General features: G+C 45.5%; 1 protein-coding gene across 1 annotated transcript in view; it reads left to right on the forward strand.

The window, feature by feature from the left end:
* MYO5B (myosin VB) overlaps positions 1 to 17,133 on the forward strand; it is a 133,553-nt gene that overhangs the window by 104,314 nt on the left and 12,106 nt on the right. The window contains 4 exon segments of the mRNA XM_086629200.1: positions 358 to 420; positions 7,837 to 8,088; positions 8,902 to 8,999; positions 15,100 to 15,177. Of these exon segments, the coding sequence (XP_086485326.1) occupies positions 358 to 420; positions 7,837 to 8,088; positions 8,902 to 8,999; positions 15,100 to 15,177 (491 nt within the window).

Below are 17,133 nucleotides of genomic sequence, written 5' to 3' on the forward strand. Positions count from 1 at the left end.
TCTAGTAATTTGCAGGAAATAGATGAAATAGGAAACTTCCCCAGCCTCTCATCCTTGCTGCAGAGGCAGATTGAAAACCTACTTCCCAACCGCTATGTTGAAGATTCTCCCCCTAATGACTTTCATTGTTTGAAAGCTGGAGTGAGCCACAGTTGGCGAGATATTAATGAGAGATTAAACCGTTTTCTCCTGAAGTGGCCCCTGCCCCACTATGGGTTGCTGGGACTCTGTCAAATGGCAGTTGGTAACGTTATTGTGGTCGAGCTGTCTAGCAGCGATGCAGCTGTGGATGGAGCCATGCCTTGCCAGTTCCTCTGGCTGCTTTTAGATATTAATTTATCTCTTTAATCCACGCAGGTAGTTGAAACGAAGACTGAAGTGACTTCAGACCGTGAAGATTTTGCATACAACAGTCTGAAGGTGAGTGAGGAGCTCCTACTTAGTGCTGTTACCTATTGCAAGGCTCCAACAGCCCAAACAAATTGTCTGACTGTGGTAATAACCCAAAACCACCTGTAATTTGTTCTGACTATTAGAGATAGCAGTTTGAAAGCTGTAGCTCTTGGGTCTTGGGTGGGCTCGCAGATGTTTCTCTCTGGGGCAACATCTGTTCTGCTCTGATCTAGTTGTTTGAGTCTTCCACGGCCCATTCATGGTGAAGGGTGCTTTTTGCACCGCATGCTTTCCCACTGGGACTTTTTTGGATTTCCTTTGATGTGACACTGCAGGTCTTGGCAATTTGCACGCAGTAGGTGCGAGTTCTTGTGGCTGAAGCCCAATGTGTTTCTTGTTCCAGACTCCAACTCTGCTTCTTGTCTGCTTTCCTTGCATTCCCAAAGTGCCACTCAAGCCAAAATAAAATAAATCTGCTGCCTGGATTGCAGTAGGAGCCTCCATCTCCCAGCAGGAGTGCTGGTTGGCCATAGTCATCTTGTGTCTTCTCAGCTATTACCCTACCCTGCATTTCATCTTGTCCCTGAGCTCTAAATCCCTACAGTTCTGCCTCCGTCATTTTTTTTCCCTACAACATGTGGAGCAACTGAAACCTGTTAGGCTCCTCTTACAATTTGTGTGGGTTTGTGTCCTCCTGCTCTAACTGTACCTAAATACTTCTGGTCTTGACTGTTAGGCCAGTTCTTATGTCCTGCTCATCCTCAGAAAACCAGTTTCTAGGATAGGCTTTGTAAGGGATTTTTTTTTTCTTCTTTTCCCAGTGCAGACCTGCCTTTCTGTCATGGTTTAACCAGGTGGGCAACTAAACGCCACACAACCACTTACTCACCCTCCACCACCCCCAGGGGGTGGGAAAGAGACTTAAAGGGGAAAAAGGGAAAGAGACCCATGGGTGGAGATAAAAACAATTTCATACTGCTTATACTAATATATGAATATATATATATGTATGATGATAATAATATATACAAACAAGTGATGCACAGTGTAATTGCTCACCACCCAGTGTCCAAGGCCCATCCTGTGCTGGACTAATGATCCCAAAATAGATAAGTCTTATCCCAATAGATAAGTCTGTCCCAAAATAGATAAGTCTCGACACTGCAATCCCAAACGAGCGAGAGGCCCGAAAATAGAGAGAGCAAGTGATCTCAAAGTCCGAGAGTGAGAGCCCCGGAACAGCAAAAGCCCTTCTTTCTGGTCCACCCTCATCTATACACTGGGCATGGCGCTGCATGATATGGAATACTTCATGGCCCCTTTGTCCAGCCGTGCTCCACCCCAGCCTGTTGTGCTCCTGCACACTGGAAAAACATGGGAAGCTTAAAGGTCCTTGACGTCTCAGCACCAATTGTAAATATCAGTGCACTGTCAACATTCTTCTCGTAACAAGTCCTTTACTAAAACCAAAACACACAGCTCTTCCCAACACAAGAAGGACATGGAGCTGCTGGAGTGCGTCCAGAGGAGGCTACGAAGATGATCCAAGGGCTGGAGCACCTCTGCTATGGAGACAGGCTGAGAGAGTTGGGGCTGTTCAGCCTGGAGAAGGCTCTGGGAAGACCTTCCAGCAGCCTCCCAGTACCTAAAGAGGCTACAGGAAAGCTGTAGAGGGGCTTTTTACAAGGGCGTGTAGTGACAGGACAAGGGGCAATGGATTTAAACTGAAAGAGGGGAGATTTAGATTGGATATAAGGAAGAAATTCTTCACTCTGAGGGTGGTGAGGCACTGGCACAGGTTGCCCAGAGAAGTTGTGGCTGCCCCATCCCTGGAAGTGTTCAAGGCCAGGTTGGATGGGGCTTTGAGCAACCTGGTGTAGTGGAGGGTGTCCCTGCCCATGGCAGGGGGGTTGGAACTGGATGATCTTTGAGGTCCCTTCCAACCCAAACCATTCTATGATTCTAGCTGTTAAAAGGAACTAAGTCTGTCCCAGCTGAAACCAGAACACTTTCAGATGCACCTTCTCTCCCTGTCCGCTTAATTGGAGTATAAACATGGCAGAAGCTTTGAGATCGTTGCCCAAGTGTCTTCCAGTTGGTTAAATGTGGCTATGGAAGTTCTAAGTTTCTTGACCTTGTAAAGCAAAGTGAAGTTGCAGTTTGGGAGAACCTTCTTAAATGGCTTCTCAGTTCTGACTCTGATGAGTTTACAAATTGTGTTTTCTTCAAGTTTTAACGCAAGAAGTTCAGAACGGAAATATTAATTTCGGATTTTCCTATTTTCTGCATTCCTAACACACTAACACACATAGTCCTACATATCTAACAAACCTTAATAACTCTCTATTCATACCCTTTGATAGGAATAGGTAGCACATGTTACGAAAAAGCAGAGTTCCTTACTTAACCTTTAGCCTAAAACATGTGGAAAATGAACTTGCAAGGAAACAGATCTCAGAGTTAGTTTTTAGTGGTGTTGCACTGTAAGAGGTTCTCTTTAAAGATCTCCACAAGGTTCTTTCTGGAGTTGCAGCAACAAGGAACAACCAGGTCTAAGAGCTTCCTTTAGCACAGTGCAGACCCGCACAGACCAGCTGTAACACGTGATATTTTGGGTACTGGCACGTTGGGTGAATGTCACTCTAGGGAGAGGTAAGGACCCTGTGAAAAGCGAGGAGCAATTGCTTCAGATGCCATAGTGAAAGGCAACTCCTAGTCCTAAAGTAAACTTCTCCTGTGGATGCTCTTGAATGGTCCATGAGATACTGGCTTGTGGAGAAGGAAGAGATGTTGGCTTTGATACACCACTGGTGCACTGTGTTTTGAAAACAGAGGCTCCTTAGCCAGTTTAGAAAGGTTTCAGAAGGTTTTAGAAAGGTGGCTGCAGTGTCTTTTCAGAGTATATTTCCCTGAAATTAATATGAATTTTGACCGAGGTGAGGCATGAAGACTTACTGATGCAGCTGAACAGCTCATCTTGGTGTAGGGCTCTTGCACTGGATGGAAGAGGAGATGCCACCTTTGTGACCTGAGTCTCCACTGCCTCCTGTTCACTTTTGGGTCCCATTCAAGATATTTTTGATGTGCTTAGCCCCTCAAGCGGGACAATACAAGGTGTGGATGTTAGTGGATGGCTGTGCAGACTTGGTTTTTGCAACCAGCATATGACCTGCTACTTCATACGTGTCTACTGTCATCCAGCTTTGTGTCTCAGTGTAATTGTCCTGGACTGTCACAGCACCCACCACAGCAGGGATTTGCCTTTGGGATTAGCTTTTGGTTGTGGACCTGTTCTTAGTGCGCATTTTGATGGAGGGAAGCGGGTGAGCTACAGTCCCTCCTTAGAGAAGCTCATGTGGATGAGGGTTGGTTGTTTCTTCTTGTAGCGCTGCTAAGGAACATGAGAAACTTGGGCTAACAGTGCTGTATTTACACCAGGCCTGCATTATGTGTCCTTTGTAGCAGATAAATAGTTTTCAGTAGATGCTGTCCCAAAATATGCCCATCCAGGTGTTTGGTTAGTCATGATGCAGGGCTAGAGGGACATGAATCGTCTCCCTGGTGGGACATATGTCCCTGAGCCACTCCTCTACAACAAGAAGTTTCCCAGTGAAAAATGTGTTTTCCATCTTGTTTTTTCAGGGTGGGAAAGTGGGAGTGAGAATGAAAACACCGAAGAGCCCTTGCCCTGACTTCGTGTTCCTAGCAGGAGCACAATGCATAATTTGATTTCTCGCTCTTCACATGGCTGGGATGTTTGTTTCATCCCTTAGACTTGGAAGCTCATCATAAAATGAGCTTCTAGAGGATTTTATTTTCTTTTCCTATCGAGTACCAGAAATAGAAGAGAGGGAAAATTCCTGGCATGGCAGTGCTAACCTCAGATTTGCACAGGCCCATGCTTCACCCAGCGCTCCTATATAAGCCCCCCACTAAAGAGTGAGGCTATTTCCATCACCGTTAGTGCTTGGGTGTCCCTTTCACACCTCCATAATGCTGTACATGTTGGGACAAGCGTAAGTTCAAATTTAGGATGTTCTGAGTGTATAACTTGTCAAATAAATCAGCGCTATTGAACTGTGCTGAAGAAAGACCGTTTCTCACAGCGCATGTAGAAATCTCCCTTTCCACATTCCAAGCATTTTATTTCAGCTTTGGTTCTGCCATTGCTGATGCTGGTGCAAAAATGGTGTACAGGCAGGGGACATCTGTTGTGCCCATGTCTATAGATATTTTAACATCCCTCCATGAAATCCACCGAGAAAGGAGCAGGGGTGAATTTAAATGGAAACTCTGAAAGGAATACAGGGCATGGGCTCTTGGAGCAGGGCTGTTGGTTATCACTTTCTTTCCTGATCTTCCTGACTTTATTTCTAACTGGACCACAGCTTGGTATGGCCAGTTGCTGGAGTTAGCAGTGTGGCTGACTTGTTAGAAAAAACAAACCTAGAACAAAAGGTGGGGGGAAGAAAAGGAGGAGGGGAGGAAAAAAAAAAAAGGAGAGAAAAACATGAAAAGGAAGAGAGGAAAAAAGAGGAAGGGGAAGAAGAAGGAGGAAGGGAGGGGGAAGAAGAAGAAGGAGGAAGGGAGGGGGATGAAGAAGAAGGAGGAAGGGAGGGGGAAGAAGGAGGAAGAAGGGAGGGGGAAGAAGAAGGAGGAAGAAGGGAGGGGGAAGAAGAAGGGAGGGGGAAGAAGAAGGAGGAGGAAGGGAGGGGGAAGAAGAAGGAGGAGGAAGGGAGGGGGAAGAAGAAGGAGGAGGAAGGGAGGGGGAAGAAGAAGGAGGAGGAAGGGAGGGGGACGAAGAAGGAGGAGGAAGGGAGGGGGAAGAAGGAGGAGGAGGAAGGGAGGGGGAAGAAGGAGGAGGAGGAAGGGAGGGGGAAGAAGGAGGAGGAGGAAGGGAGGGGGAAGAAGGAGGAGGAGGAAGGGAGGGGGAAGAAGGAGGAGGAGGAAGGGAGGGGGAGAAGTGGGGAGGTGGAAGGAGGAGGAGGAGGAAGGGAGGGGGAAGAAGGAGGAGGAGGAAGGGAGGGGGAAGAAGGAGGAGGAAAGGACGAGAAAGGAGGAGGGAAGGAGAAGGAAAGGCGGGGGAAGGAGGAGGAAAGGAAGGGGAAGAAGAAGGAAGAGGACGGGAGGGGAAAGAAGAAGGAGGAGGAGAAAAAAAGACAAAAAGGAAAGCACGGTTCGTATTCAGCAAATAACAATAGAATCTCAGAAGAGCCATTAGTATAGAAAAACAGTTGATCGCTTTCTTCTTACTCTTCGCCTGTCTCCAAGCATGATCAGAAGTGTGGAGAGTGAGTTGACGCTTTCGCCACATGGCCAGAAGAGTTACACCCAGTTTGGTACAGATTCGTGCACACTTTTCAAACTCCTGTTTTAAAACCAGTTACAGAAAAGCCAGTGTCTCATACACTCCCTCTGCTGAGCGCTGGTTAATGTGGATGTGGAGGAACTGCTGGATCTAATGCATTTCTTATCCTTTTTGGGTTTTAATGACAGATGATCTAAAGTACCTGACTATGCTCCGTTGCTGATGGTGTTTGTTCAGCGAGGGGTATGTCCAGGTGCCAGATCAGCTATTCTGTTCACACCTCTGCTGTGATAAGGCATGCTATTTGTAATTTGTAAGGATTTGTAATTATAATACCCATTTCCTGTGGAAGCAAGGATTGCACAGCTGTGCTAGCTACACACTGTGTAAATTGTGTAATTTGCTCCCGTTCCCCACCCGCAGCCATTTTCAGATTCATTAGCTCGCCTCAGCTGAAGTTGATAACAAAGCAGATATCCCACAGATAAGAGGCATCATGCAAGAAAACCAAGAAAACTGTGGAAAGGGTCAAAAAGCACTGGGGAAGAGCTCGTGCTGTTGTAGACACTAGAGAATCCACGTGGGGGTCAGTCGGCCCTGAGGAAAGAGCTGACTCCAAATGGCTCAGAGACCAGGCGTGGTCAGCTCACTTGCAGGCATCTCTGGTTTGGATGTGTGCGATGGTTGGATGATGTTCCCGTTGGGTTTGGCATTGCCGAGAGACCTGGGTGCATCGGGACAGGAGGGAGCAGTCCTAGGTGCCACCATGCAGCAGATGGTGATGGAGGATCTGGTGCAAAGAGGAGGTGGGCTGTTGGGATTCGGGCTGTGAGCAGGACCCCGGGAGTCTTGGCTGCCTCCTGCTCCGTGACCCACAGCAAGGACTGCACCATCCACAGGAGAAAAGCTGCTCTTGACCCAGCTGGGATGCTCCAGGTGGGTTTTAGGTGCTGGCGAAGAGCTGCCAAATGTGGTGTCACCACCTACTGCATAGTGAAATATTGAAATAGAGGCTGACTTAGCTGCCCAAGCTTTTTTCTTCTGTCTTCTGCAGAAGCAGAAGCAAATAAGCCTTTCAGTTGTCTTGGCAAATACAGCGATAGTCACACATCGTTACTCAGGAGAAGCAGTTGGCGTCAAAGTTGTACGATATTGTCCCTGCCTGTCAAATGCCAGGGGCTGGTGAGACATCAGGGCGAGAAAATCCTCCAACAGCACACATTGCACTGGGTGAGGGAATTCCAAAATGTGTGAGAAAAGAAGCTGTAGTGGGAATTGACACAGCTGTAGCTCACCTAATGGGATGCCTGCCGTGGTGAAGGGTCACGTAAATCAGCGTCTTCCACCTTATTTAATGAATATTAAGGATTCTGCTCTGGAGACAGGCTGAGAGAGTTGGGGCTGTTCAGCCTGGAGAAGAGAAGGCTCTGGGGTGATCTTATTGCAGCCTCCCAGTACCTAAAGGGGCTACAGGAAAGCTGGAGAGGGAATTTTTACAAGGGCGTCTAGTGACAGGACAAGGGGCAATGGCTTTAAACTGAACGAGAGGAGATTTAGATTAGATATAAGGAAGAAATTTTTCACTCTGAGGGTGGTGAGGCACTGGACCAGGTTGCCCAGAGAAGCTGTGGCTGCCCCATCCCTGGAAGTGTTCAAGGCCAGGTTGGATGGGGCTTTGAGCAACCTGGTGTAGTGGAGGGTGTCCCTGCCCATGGCAGGGGGGTTGGAACTGGATGATCTTTGAGGTCCCTTCCAACCCAAACCATTCTGTGATTCTATGAGTTAAACATTGTGGGGTTAGTGGTGATTCCTTGGATTGAGAAGGAAGAGGGGTGGAGAAGAAACAAATGTATTTGGCTTCTTTAACAGGTTGCTTTTGTTAAAAATAGTGTCAACAAATGAAAATATCTCCTGTGTCACCCTGCGGTGTTGTGAAATAGCAACAGGCTGCTGATGACAGCAAAAATCTTTTCTGAACCACACATGGCCGGACGGGCAGCAAAATCTGGATCCTGGCATAAACTGATCATTCAGCTGTGATCATCGGTAATTGAGTCACCTTAGAGGTGTCTCAGAAAGGATGAGGCATTGCAAGAAAGTTTAGATAAACTGGTTAATGGCTTGGTATTTTCCAGAGGCAAGAGCTGGAGTCGGAGAACAAGAAGCTGAAAAATGACCTCAATGAGCTGAGGAAGGCTCTCGCAGACCTAGCGACCCAAAACAACTCTTCCAACGATACTCAGGACAGTTACAACCTCCTACTGAATCAGCTGAAATCGGCCGACGAGGAGTTGGAAGTGCGGAAGGAAGAGGTTCTCATCCTGAGGACGCAGATTATGAACGCAGCCCAGCAAAAAGACACAAGGAAAAACGTGGTAATTGGGAGGGTAACGGATTTTCTTTTCCTTTTTCCATTCTATCGCAGAAAGTTCGGTGCCTGCCTGAGCAATACTGTTGCTGCTTTGGTAGGCTTTGGGTGTCAAGATGGCTCGGGGAGGTTATAGGAGGTTCTGCATGGTCGTAGGAGGTTCAGCCTGTGGACAAGATGCATAGTCCATGACATCATGTCACACGGAGCAGGACTGTATGCCCAGTGGTGGTCTGAACTGCTGACCTGATGAGGTCTAGCCAGCCCACACAGAGGAACAACTTCTCCAGCCCTACACGGAGGTGTGGTGGTCTGAGATGTTCCCAGTGATGTTTCGTGACAGATGGCTTATTCTGCAAGTGAATAGGATGGGGAAGAGAGCTTCTGGACAAGATTCTGCTCACTTGGTGCTGGTGCAGCTGTAATGTGTTTCTGCTGGTGTGTAGGCAAGAAAAGAGCCTGTCCCATGACAGTTGAGGGCTTTTTTCTTTGGATGCTATTCTGACTGAAGAGTGTGTTTCCTGAAAACTCTCGCTTGGGCTTTTTAATTCAGTGCCGTATCATTCCTTGAGATTTTGGTATGTTTTGTGTTTCAGACCACACATTCCCCTTATCTCTCAGATTCACTGCTTCCTGCTTCCATCTCCTCGTCTCTGCTGCTGTCTGTTTGCATGCGTATGAATTCGTAGAAACTCTCCAGTCCAATGGATGCCCTGAGGAAGCTCTGTTAAGGATGGTTGGGAGTTGTTTGGTATCAGGAACTTTGAAAGACAGAAAGATATGTGCAGATGTGCAGGATGTCATGCTGCTGTGTTTTGCATCTCGAATTTAGGAGACCAACACCCCCAATGCCAGCTGGCCGAACAGTGACAAGCACATTGATCAGGAGAGCACGGTGGAAGCCTACCAGGAGCTGTGCGAGACGAACCGGTAAGTGTGGCCAAAATTTTTCCAGCTGCAGAAGGGAGCTGGCCAAAGCGTGAGAGATGAGATCCAGACCAAAGCTGACAAAACATTTTAGAGAGTTATCAGCTTCTGCATTGTGTTCTGGACCTTGGGTCAAGGACAGACCTGAAAAATGGGACCAAAGATGCAGGTTTTGTAACGAGCGAGGAGCCCCTCATCATTGGGGCAGTGTGTCCCCAGGGGAGGGGGGATACTGGGCAGGTAGAAAAGCCAACATGAAAGTGAGCAAAACTGAATTTTGACTTTGCTTCCAGTACAGAAATAGTAGCAAGACTACGATTTGGGATATATTTAAGAGTTGCTTATTTCAAGTACGTCCTCATGCTATGCTGGGAAGACAGCACGGTTCCCCTCTCGTTTTCCCAAAGGCAAAACCCCGTGATGGTGAACTGAGCTAACGAACACACGCTGCATTCTCTGACGACACCCATGTCATTGGTTTTCTTGCATCTAAACCAAGAGTCAGGGACGTTTGTTTGATTACAGTTTCCCATAGCAAGGGTCAATATTGTGAACGTTTGTCTGTCCTTATAGTAACAATGAGCTTATATTGCAAGGTGTGAAATCAATCCTTGCAGCTATTCAGGAGAACATCAAATAAAAAAAGTAGCATCTTGCAAGAAGACAAAATTACGTTAATTAAACAGCAAGATACTGTGTAAAGTAAGTATTTATTTTATGGCAAGGATGTTGAATGTTCTTCTCCTTTTTTCTTGACAAATGCAGGTGTTTGAGGCTCTTTTCCTAAATAATTTGCATTCAGCAAGGTGGTCAGAAGATTTAACCATTGTGGGTTAATATCCTTTAATAACATGGTAAACTTTGCCACTTGCCAGTAAACTGGTTGCAGAACGTTGTTAGCAGTCCGGGCTGGGAAGGACCATGAGTTAATTAAGGTTTTATTCATGCCTGTACAAATATGAGCAAAGACACGTCATGTTTGAATGCAATATGAAAAATCCTGAAGAGCTGATGAACGCGTTCAGAACTGCATGGCCAAGAAGGTGCAATGGGAAACCCATGTACCTGGATTGATGTGCAGAAATTCCATGTATATGTAGCTGTGCAGTTGACTTTGGTCATTATATCTGTGCTGCATGTCCTCCAAATTCCTGCCATAGTACAGGCTGGATTTTCTGACTTTGCATCTATTTTACTTCTTGGGAAAGCCCTAGGAGAACCTGTGGAGATCTCCTAGTGTGTGAGTACAGAGATGGGCTTGCTGGAAGGGCTGGGTTCCATATGCGTTGCATTTAAACATAGCTTAAAACCCTGATGGGTGGACTGAGGCTCTGCCCACGCTAGTACTGCCAGCTTTCACTGTGGCCTGGGCACCTGGAGGAGTGGGGAGCGTTGGGGTCCAGGACTCTAGCAACACTGGTTTCTCAGCTGGGCATCATGTCTGTCAGATCAGGACCACTGTCTGGGTTTTTTTTTTCCATTTTTTGCCATTGAGTATTTGCTGGAGTGAACTTGCTGATGAAATTTCTGCCCCTCCTGCAGTAGAGGTGACGACATTGATTTAAACATCACCTTTTTGTCAATGAATCAATGGGGCTCAGCGTGCTTCCTACTGCAAGGTGTGGTTTTCAGTCATTTGATGAATTCTGTGGATTTTGTCTTATTTCCTTCCAACCTACTCCTGGACTTGTGGGCGTTAGTATGGGATGTGGAATCCCATTGTCAGGCACAGTGTTAGTTACTCCCTAACCTGCATTTCCCAGTGTGCATGTGTAGAGGTGGTTAGTTTATGTTCAGGTGTTGGCCAAGGAGTTGAAGTCAAGAAAAAAAAAAAAGAGTTGTTGCTCTCATAGGGCACGTGTCTGACCAGGTTGTATTGCTCGTCCCCTGTAGTAATCAATATTTGACCATCCTGGAGTACATGTTGTCTGCTTTCAGCCAACCCCCTGGGAGACTTCTTCAGCAGTTCTGGTTTCCAGGCTTAACAAATTCTGCAGTGAGGATGGAGTCACGCACAGAAGTCCTCAAAAATGCTGCAATGATCTAGTTTTCCACAAAAGTACGAATCTCTTTCCTTGCCGTTGCACAGGCCTTGGTGTTTTTTGGCCTCTTGAGATTTGGGAGGGAAAATCTGCAGCCTCCAGGCTCAGTTTCCTGTTACCTCTCTTGTCTACCTGTCATGAAGGCTGGCTGAAGCTTGGCTCTTGCACTCCATGACGTACAAATACCCAGTGGCTCGTTAATCACCACCGGCGTCCCCGTTACAGGGTTCCCCGTGCGTTTGTTTGCATATTGGGTTGGTTTATAAACCGTAGGCTGGAATCGGTGGCAATAAACCAGATGAAAACAAACGCTCAGGGAGCATGGATTATTGTATTTGTGGATATAAATTAACGCTCCCGCCCCCCCCAGCACAAATTGGCATTCGTACTTATGCAGCTTTATACCCAAGTGTGGCAGCATGAGGAATAAAACCTCTCTCTCCTTCTAATCTTGATCAATGAATATTTTAACGGAAAGCTTTTCTGGTGGGATTGCAGTTCTGAAGTGGGATTAATAAGCAAGAGCCACTTTTTCTCCCACCTGTGCTGCAGGGAGCACTCCCTTTTCTCTTTACCCTGATACCTCTCATTCTGGTGGCTGCTGCTAACCGAGATGGATGCTCTTCCACTGGTCCAGTCTGACCGATGTGGTAAAGCCATGGTCCACCCATGGGTCTCTCCTATCCTGAAGTCATCATGTCTTAGCAATGTAGGCTGTGGATGGACCATGACTTTGACGGGAGACAGACCCTTTTATTCTTTCTATGTCTATGTAATCCAAGATTTTTAAATACAGCAGGAGGAAAATGGGGAAAATCTTCCAGATGCTGCTAACCCTGCCCACATAGTGATTCTTTCTCCACACTGCTCTTGAGGAAAAACCCTTTGGTGCCAGGTCAAGGAGAAGTTTGAATTAAAAGCAGCCCCTTATAAATGCAGTGGACTCAGCTTTTTTTCCTTTTCCTTTTTTTTTTTTGTTTTTTTTTTTTCCCCTCCCTCTTGCTGACTTCCAGCTGCTGAAGGGAAAAGCTTCAGGTTGGTTTCCAGCTAATTTTCTGCTTCAATAACTGAATGTAAAGCTTAGTAGGCTCTTTGTTCCCCATTTCAGTTCTCGGGATCTTTCTTTCATGCCTGTTTGATCTTGGTGGAAATGTAGAGCCAACAAAAGACCAGGTGATGATGTTAGAGATAATAACCTGGCAGCTCAAAGCAGCTCAGGCTTAGTCTTTGAAATTAACTTCTGTGATGAACTTCCAAATGATTTCCGTGGAGTACATGGCTTTTTCTTCTGCTGGGTAAGTCCCACCTGCAGCCGCAGTGCAAAGTGAAGGGCTGATGGTGGCTTCATGTGGCTTCGTGTGGAGGATGCTTTTGCAGCTGGAAGAGGCCATCTCATAGAAAGGGTCTGTATCACTGATTACCACTCTCCAATGCATCTCCTCTTCCTCTTCTTCTACATCTTCCCACTCGGTTGTGTATGTAGTCTGTGATGTGCGTTAGTTTTCCGTTTAATTAAAAAAAAACCCACGCCTATCTGTGTTTGAAAACGAAATGCCCCTTCTTTGTTAAGACATGATAATTATCCAAAGATGCTAAAATTAATATCTCTGGGGTTTGGTGTACCTTCACCTCCTTTAAACAGCTTTGGAGGGGGAAGGGAGGTGTTTGGGCAGGAATTTCCCCTTCATTAAGGGCAGTTTGCCAACCGCAGGTCGCCAGCTGCTCCCCCAGACCCTACCTCTAAGATAAGGATGAAGGAGAAAAGAGGCTGTGAGTCATGTCCTTTCAACTCCTTTCAGCCTTATTTGAGAGAAGGATTTACCAGGATTACTCAGCATTTTAGGAAATTATTTTGGCACAAACTAATTAATGTAATTAGCTGGAAAGGACTCCTGTTGACTTCTAGTGTATCAGTCAATATGAACTTCTGGGAGAAGTTCTCAATGATTTCTGATTCAGTGCCGTGTTGATGAACTTGGATCAAATGCTTATTTCCCAGGGCAGTTTTATATGGTATTTCAGTATAATGGCACCCCCTTGAGATGCTTTCCTCGTTTACCACAACGCCTATGATTAAAAAAAGGAAGGAAAGCTATTTTTCAAAGGAGGTTATCCAGGAAGATGAATCTCTTAAAAATGCTGCTCATCGTGTGAGATTTCCCAGGTTACTGACACATAATAAAGAGCGAGGATCCTTCCTGGTTTTGTTGGTTTTGGGTTTTTGTTTGTGTTTTTTTTTTTTCCCTTGGTTTTCAGTGTCTGAGTACATGTTCTGTTAAGATTCTGAACCAAAACAAAAAAAAGACCTAACTAACAAATTGACCCAAATTAGACCAATAAGTCTCCTTCTATCTATCAGCCTACAGACAGTTCTGGAAACCTGCTATGTATGAGGTAAAAACAAGGTTTTAATTAAAATTCATACATACAGCTTTAACAGATAAGTTTTCCAAATGTTAATGCCTGAAATGTTTGCTAGTTTTGAGGAATGCCATGCTCATACACCGGGACGAAAGGGATGTACAAGCTGTCTGCAGCGATGAGGCACCTCTTGAGTCCTTTTCTGGTAGTGCTGCATCACCACAGTTTTCACTGCTTTCTGTGTGTGAAAATTTGCTATAGAAAGTTTGTGCTTTTGCACTTAAATTTGCAGAGTTTTCCTTGCCAGGGAATGGTATCTGCTACTCTTCTTTTCAAAATAGAAGATGCATATTAGTTCTTTTCTTCTCTGAAAGTTTAATTATGTACTAAGTGATTTTTGTTATTGTTTTTTAATTTTTTAAATTATTATTTCCAAAAAGAACAACTGTTTTCCTAACTCACATCAAAGCTAAGTAAAATCTCACTGTAGCAAGTGTTCCTGATCAGGTTGACCAGCTTTCATCATTCATTTATAATGTGTTCAACACCTCATTAAAGAAGATAAATGAGTTTTCTACCTTTTGTCACTTAAAAAAAAAAATTCCAACTGTTAAAAGGAAACTTTAGTATTGAAGTGAAATGAGACTTTTCTGGGCATTTTTCTGCCTGGGTGAATATGGAGAAGATTGGAGCTCATATGGATGTGAGGAAACAAACATCCAAGGCGTTGCTTTGAGGAAAGGCTAATGTCTTTGGCTTAATGATTGAGAAGACCCTCGACTGGAGTAGAAGGAAGAGAATTTATTTTAGACCTGTGGAAATTACTGCAGAAGGAAGGAAATGGAGAAACTTGTCCTAAAAATGTCTTGTAGTGAGATGTGCCAGAGCACAGAATGTCTGGAAGAGGAGTGAGCTGTTCCAGGCTGTCAGCGTGCAGCAATCAGTGGGGTTGGGTTATGTTTGCACTGTGGTTTGGAAGTGCATGTGGGCTCAAAAATAGTAGGTTTTTTTTTGAGGAGGAAGCAAAGAAACCTGTTGGGAAGTGGTAAGAATCACTCTCTGCTTTTCATTTTACCCACTCTGTGTTTAGACACTTCTTCCTTACCCCTGGTGCTGACTTCTGCTCTCTCGTTTATCCCTCTTGGTCCTTGTTTCTTCTCCCTGCTTTTTAAGCATAAGGTTTTAAAGAGGATTTCAGCTAGCTGGGGTGGTGTGAGCTTGCCAGCTTTTCCTTGCAATCAAATGGGAAACAGTTTAGCCATACAGAAACAAAAACTCAGGCTCTGACCTCCAGGAGTTGGGCTTTTGGGTAAAAACAGTAACATTTCAGGAACGGTGATAACCTGCCAGGAGGTTCGACTGGGTGATCTCCAATGGTCCCTTCTGATCCAAACGATTTTGGGTTCCTGTGTCAGCTGCGGTGGGTTGGGGAGGAAGGGGCTGCACGAGGACATGTTTCACGGTTGGAAAGAGAGGAGAAGCTCTACTAGCTTTGGTTTTGGTTGTCGTACGAGGCACAACCAAGACATGGTTCTCCTTCACCGTGTGGTGGACAAGGAAATACAATGTAATGAAAGTGTGTTTTAAAAAATGCCACAAAATTAAACTAATAAGGTTCCTGCACCTTTTCCCCTTCTATTGCAATTGACCTTTTGTCTTTCTCTGTCCTCTTGTTTCCTTTTTCTGTCCTTTGTTTCTAGCAAGACTGAGGACTGGGGGTATCTCAATGAAGATGGAGAGCTCGGCTTGGCTTATCAAGGTTTAAAGCAAGTTGCCAGGTCAAACGCTTTCTTTTTTCCCCACCGTTTCCTCTCCCCCTTTCGCTTGCCCTTTTGTTTCTTTCTCTTCCTCTGCTATTCTCCTGTTGTCCTCTGTAGGACCTGTTGCCCTCTCTGGGAGAAGCTGGAGGTCAGATATCTGAACCAGAGGGATCGAGACTCTCCTCTAATTTTCAGAGGAGTCATTGCAATTCTAATGGGGCATTGCTGATGGTGGCTGTTGTCACTAATGCCTGAGCTGTGATTCACTAAGAACTATGTTACGTTAATAGGAAATTGTGTGATAAAGGTTTTGGGAAGCTGTAATCTCCAGGAAGCCCCCCAAAAAACCCCAAAACGCCTTAGATGTTTTTTTCCCAAATTGCACTGAGATGTAGCACCTCCTTGAAGCGTTTTCTCCCAATCTTTGACATGTCAGGAGCGGAGTCCCTGTGCTTGTATTGTGATGCTGCCTGCCTGCTTTGCATGGTCCCGGGGTTGTGTGCTCCCATCTGTGCATTGCCTATAGGTGTAAGGATGATAGCGCGTGACGGACACACAGTGCCATCTTCCACAGCTGTCCCCATGTGCTGGTCTGATGGGCGAATATCCCAGTGGGACACACCAGGGCAGTATCTGCAACCTCTGTATCTTCTGGGGATGCCAGCGATGCTGTGAGGATCTCTCATCTCCCAGCTGATGAACATTAATTAGTTGTTAATCAGTGTGTGCTCTCCTGCAGGGCAGTTATGAGGCTCCAATAGGTATGATTTTTATAAAAGGTATGAAACGAGCTGATTAAGGACAGTGTAGAGAGGAAAAGTTAAAATAATCTTTTGTATAAAGCAGTCTAAAGTGGTCACATCTAGAACAGTCAGAGTAGAACTAAACAATAAAAGGAAAAATAACAGAGGTGATTCATTTGTTTTTCAAAGCAATGTAGGAACCCAAGTTCATAGCAGGACTGTGTTTTACTGAGCGTGGCTCACAGTTAATCCAAACCCACGTGAAGAAATAAAATGAAAATCAAGTACTTAATACTTATTTCATGATGGGCCTGTATTTTCCAAGCCTATTAAGAATAACTCCTGACAACATGATTATGAGGCTGACTGCATGATTGCCCATGTTTCTGTAGTTGGAAAACATGCTTTTCTGTCTTTTGCTGGGAAGTGGGAGTAGAGATTGAGTTGTCTAGGTCTTCTAAAACCAGCAACAACAACAAAACAAACTGGAGAGTGATTAATACTTTTCATCCAAAAATCTTCCGTAGAAAGCATGCATTTTTGTATGATCCTTAAAAAAACCCACCCTGAAACAACAACAAAAAAAACCCAAACCTGTGCTTAATTGTTCCTGCAGGGAAACATCTCACAGATGTGAATCTCCATTAATTTTCCAGTGGACTCGAAAGAGTTGTAGCTTTTTCCCCACTGTCACGGCTCCGTGTCTGTGTATGTCCTGGGTAAATGCCAAGCTTGTCATTAGGAAGATGCCAGAGTCTTCCTCACCTTTGATTGCCATTTGCATCGGATGCCAGAGGAGCCGAAGCCCCTGAGCCGGGTGCATTGCTGTCCGTACCTCCACCCAGGAGAGCAAATCCATGAGCTACTGCAAGGACACAGGCTTGGTTGTTCCCCTGGGTCATTCCTCCTCTTTGCCACCATCACCCTGTGTGATCTGAGACTAATGTTTTGCAGTTTCTGGCTTGATGCCCCATCCTCATACCTTCTGGAGTCACTGATTTCAGTCGTCTTGAAAAAACTGGTGGACTAAGGGGGAGACATATTTAGCAAGGGGATACCCTTAAAAAACCTGATTACCATGTCGCTTGCCAGGTTTGTCAGCATCCCCATCATCACTGGTGTGTACAGGAGGGCAGTTAACGTCTCAGTGATGAATCATGCTTCGCACTGGATTGCGGAAGGCATTCTGGTTTAGCAAACGGCTGGATAATGCACTGAATAAATTCCTTAC

Source organism: Tauraco erythrolophus, chromosome Z, assembly GCF_009769465.1.
Source record: "Tauraco erythrolophus isolate bTauEry1 chromosome Z, bTauEry1.pri, whole genome shotgun sequence".
NCBI lineage: Eukaryota > Metazoa > Chordata > Aves > Musophagiformes > Musophagidae > Tauraco > Tauraco erythrolophus.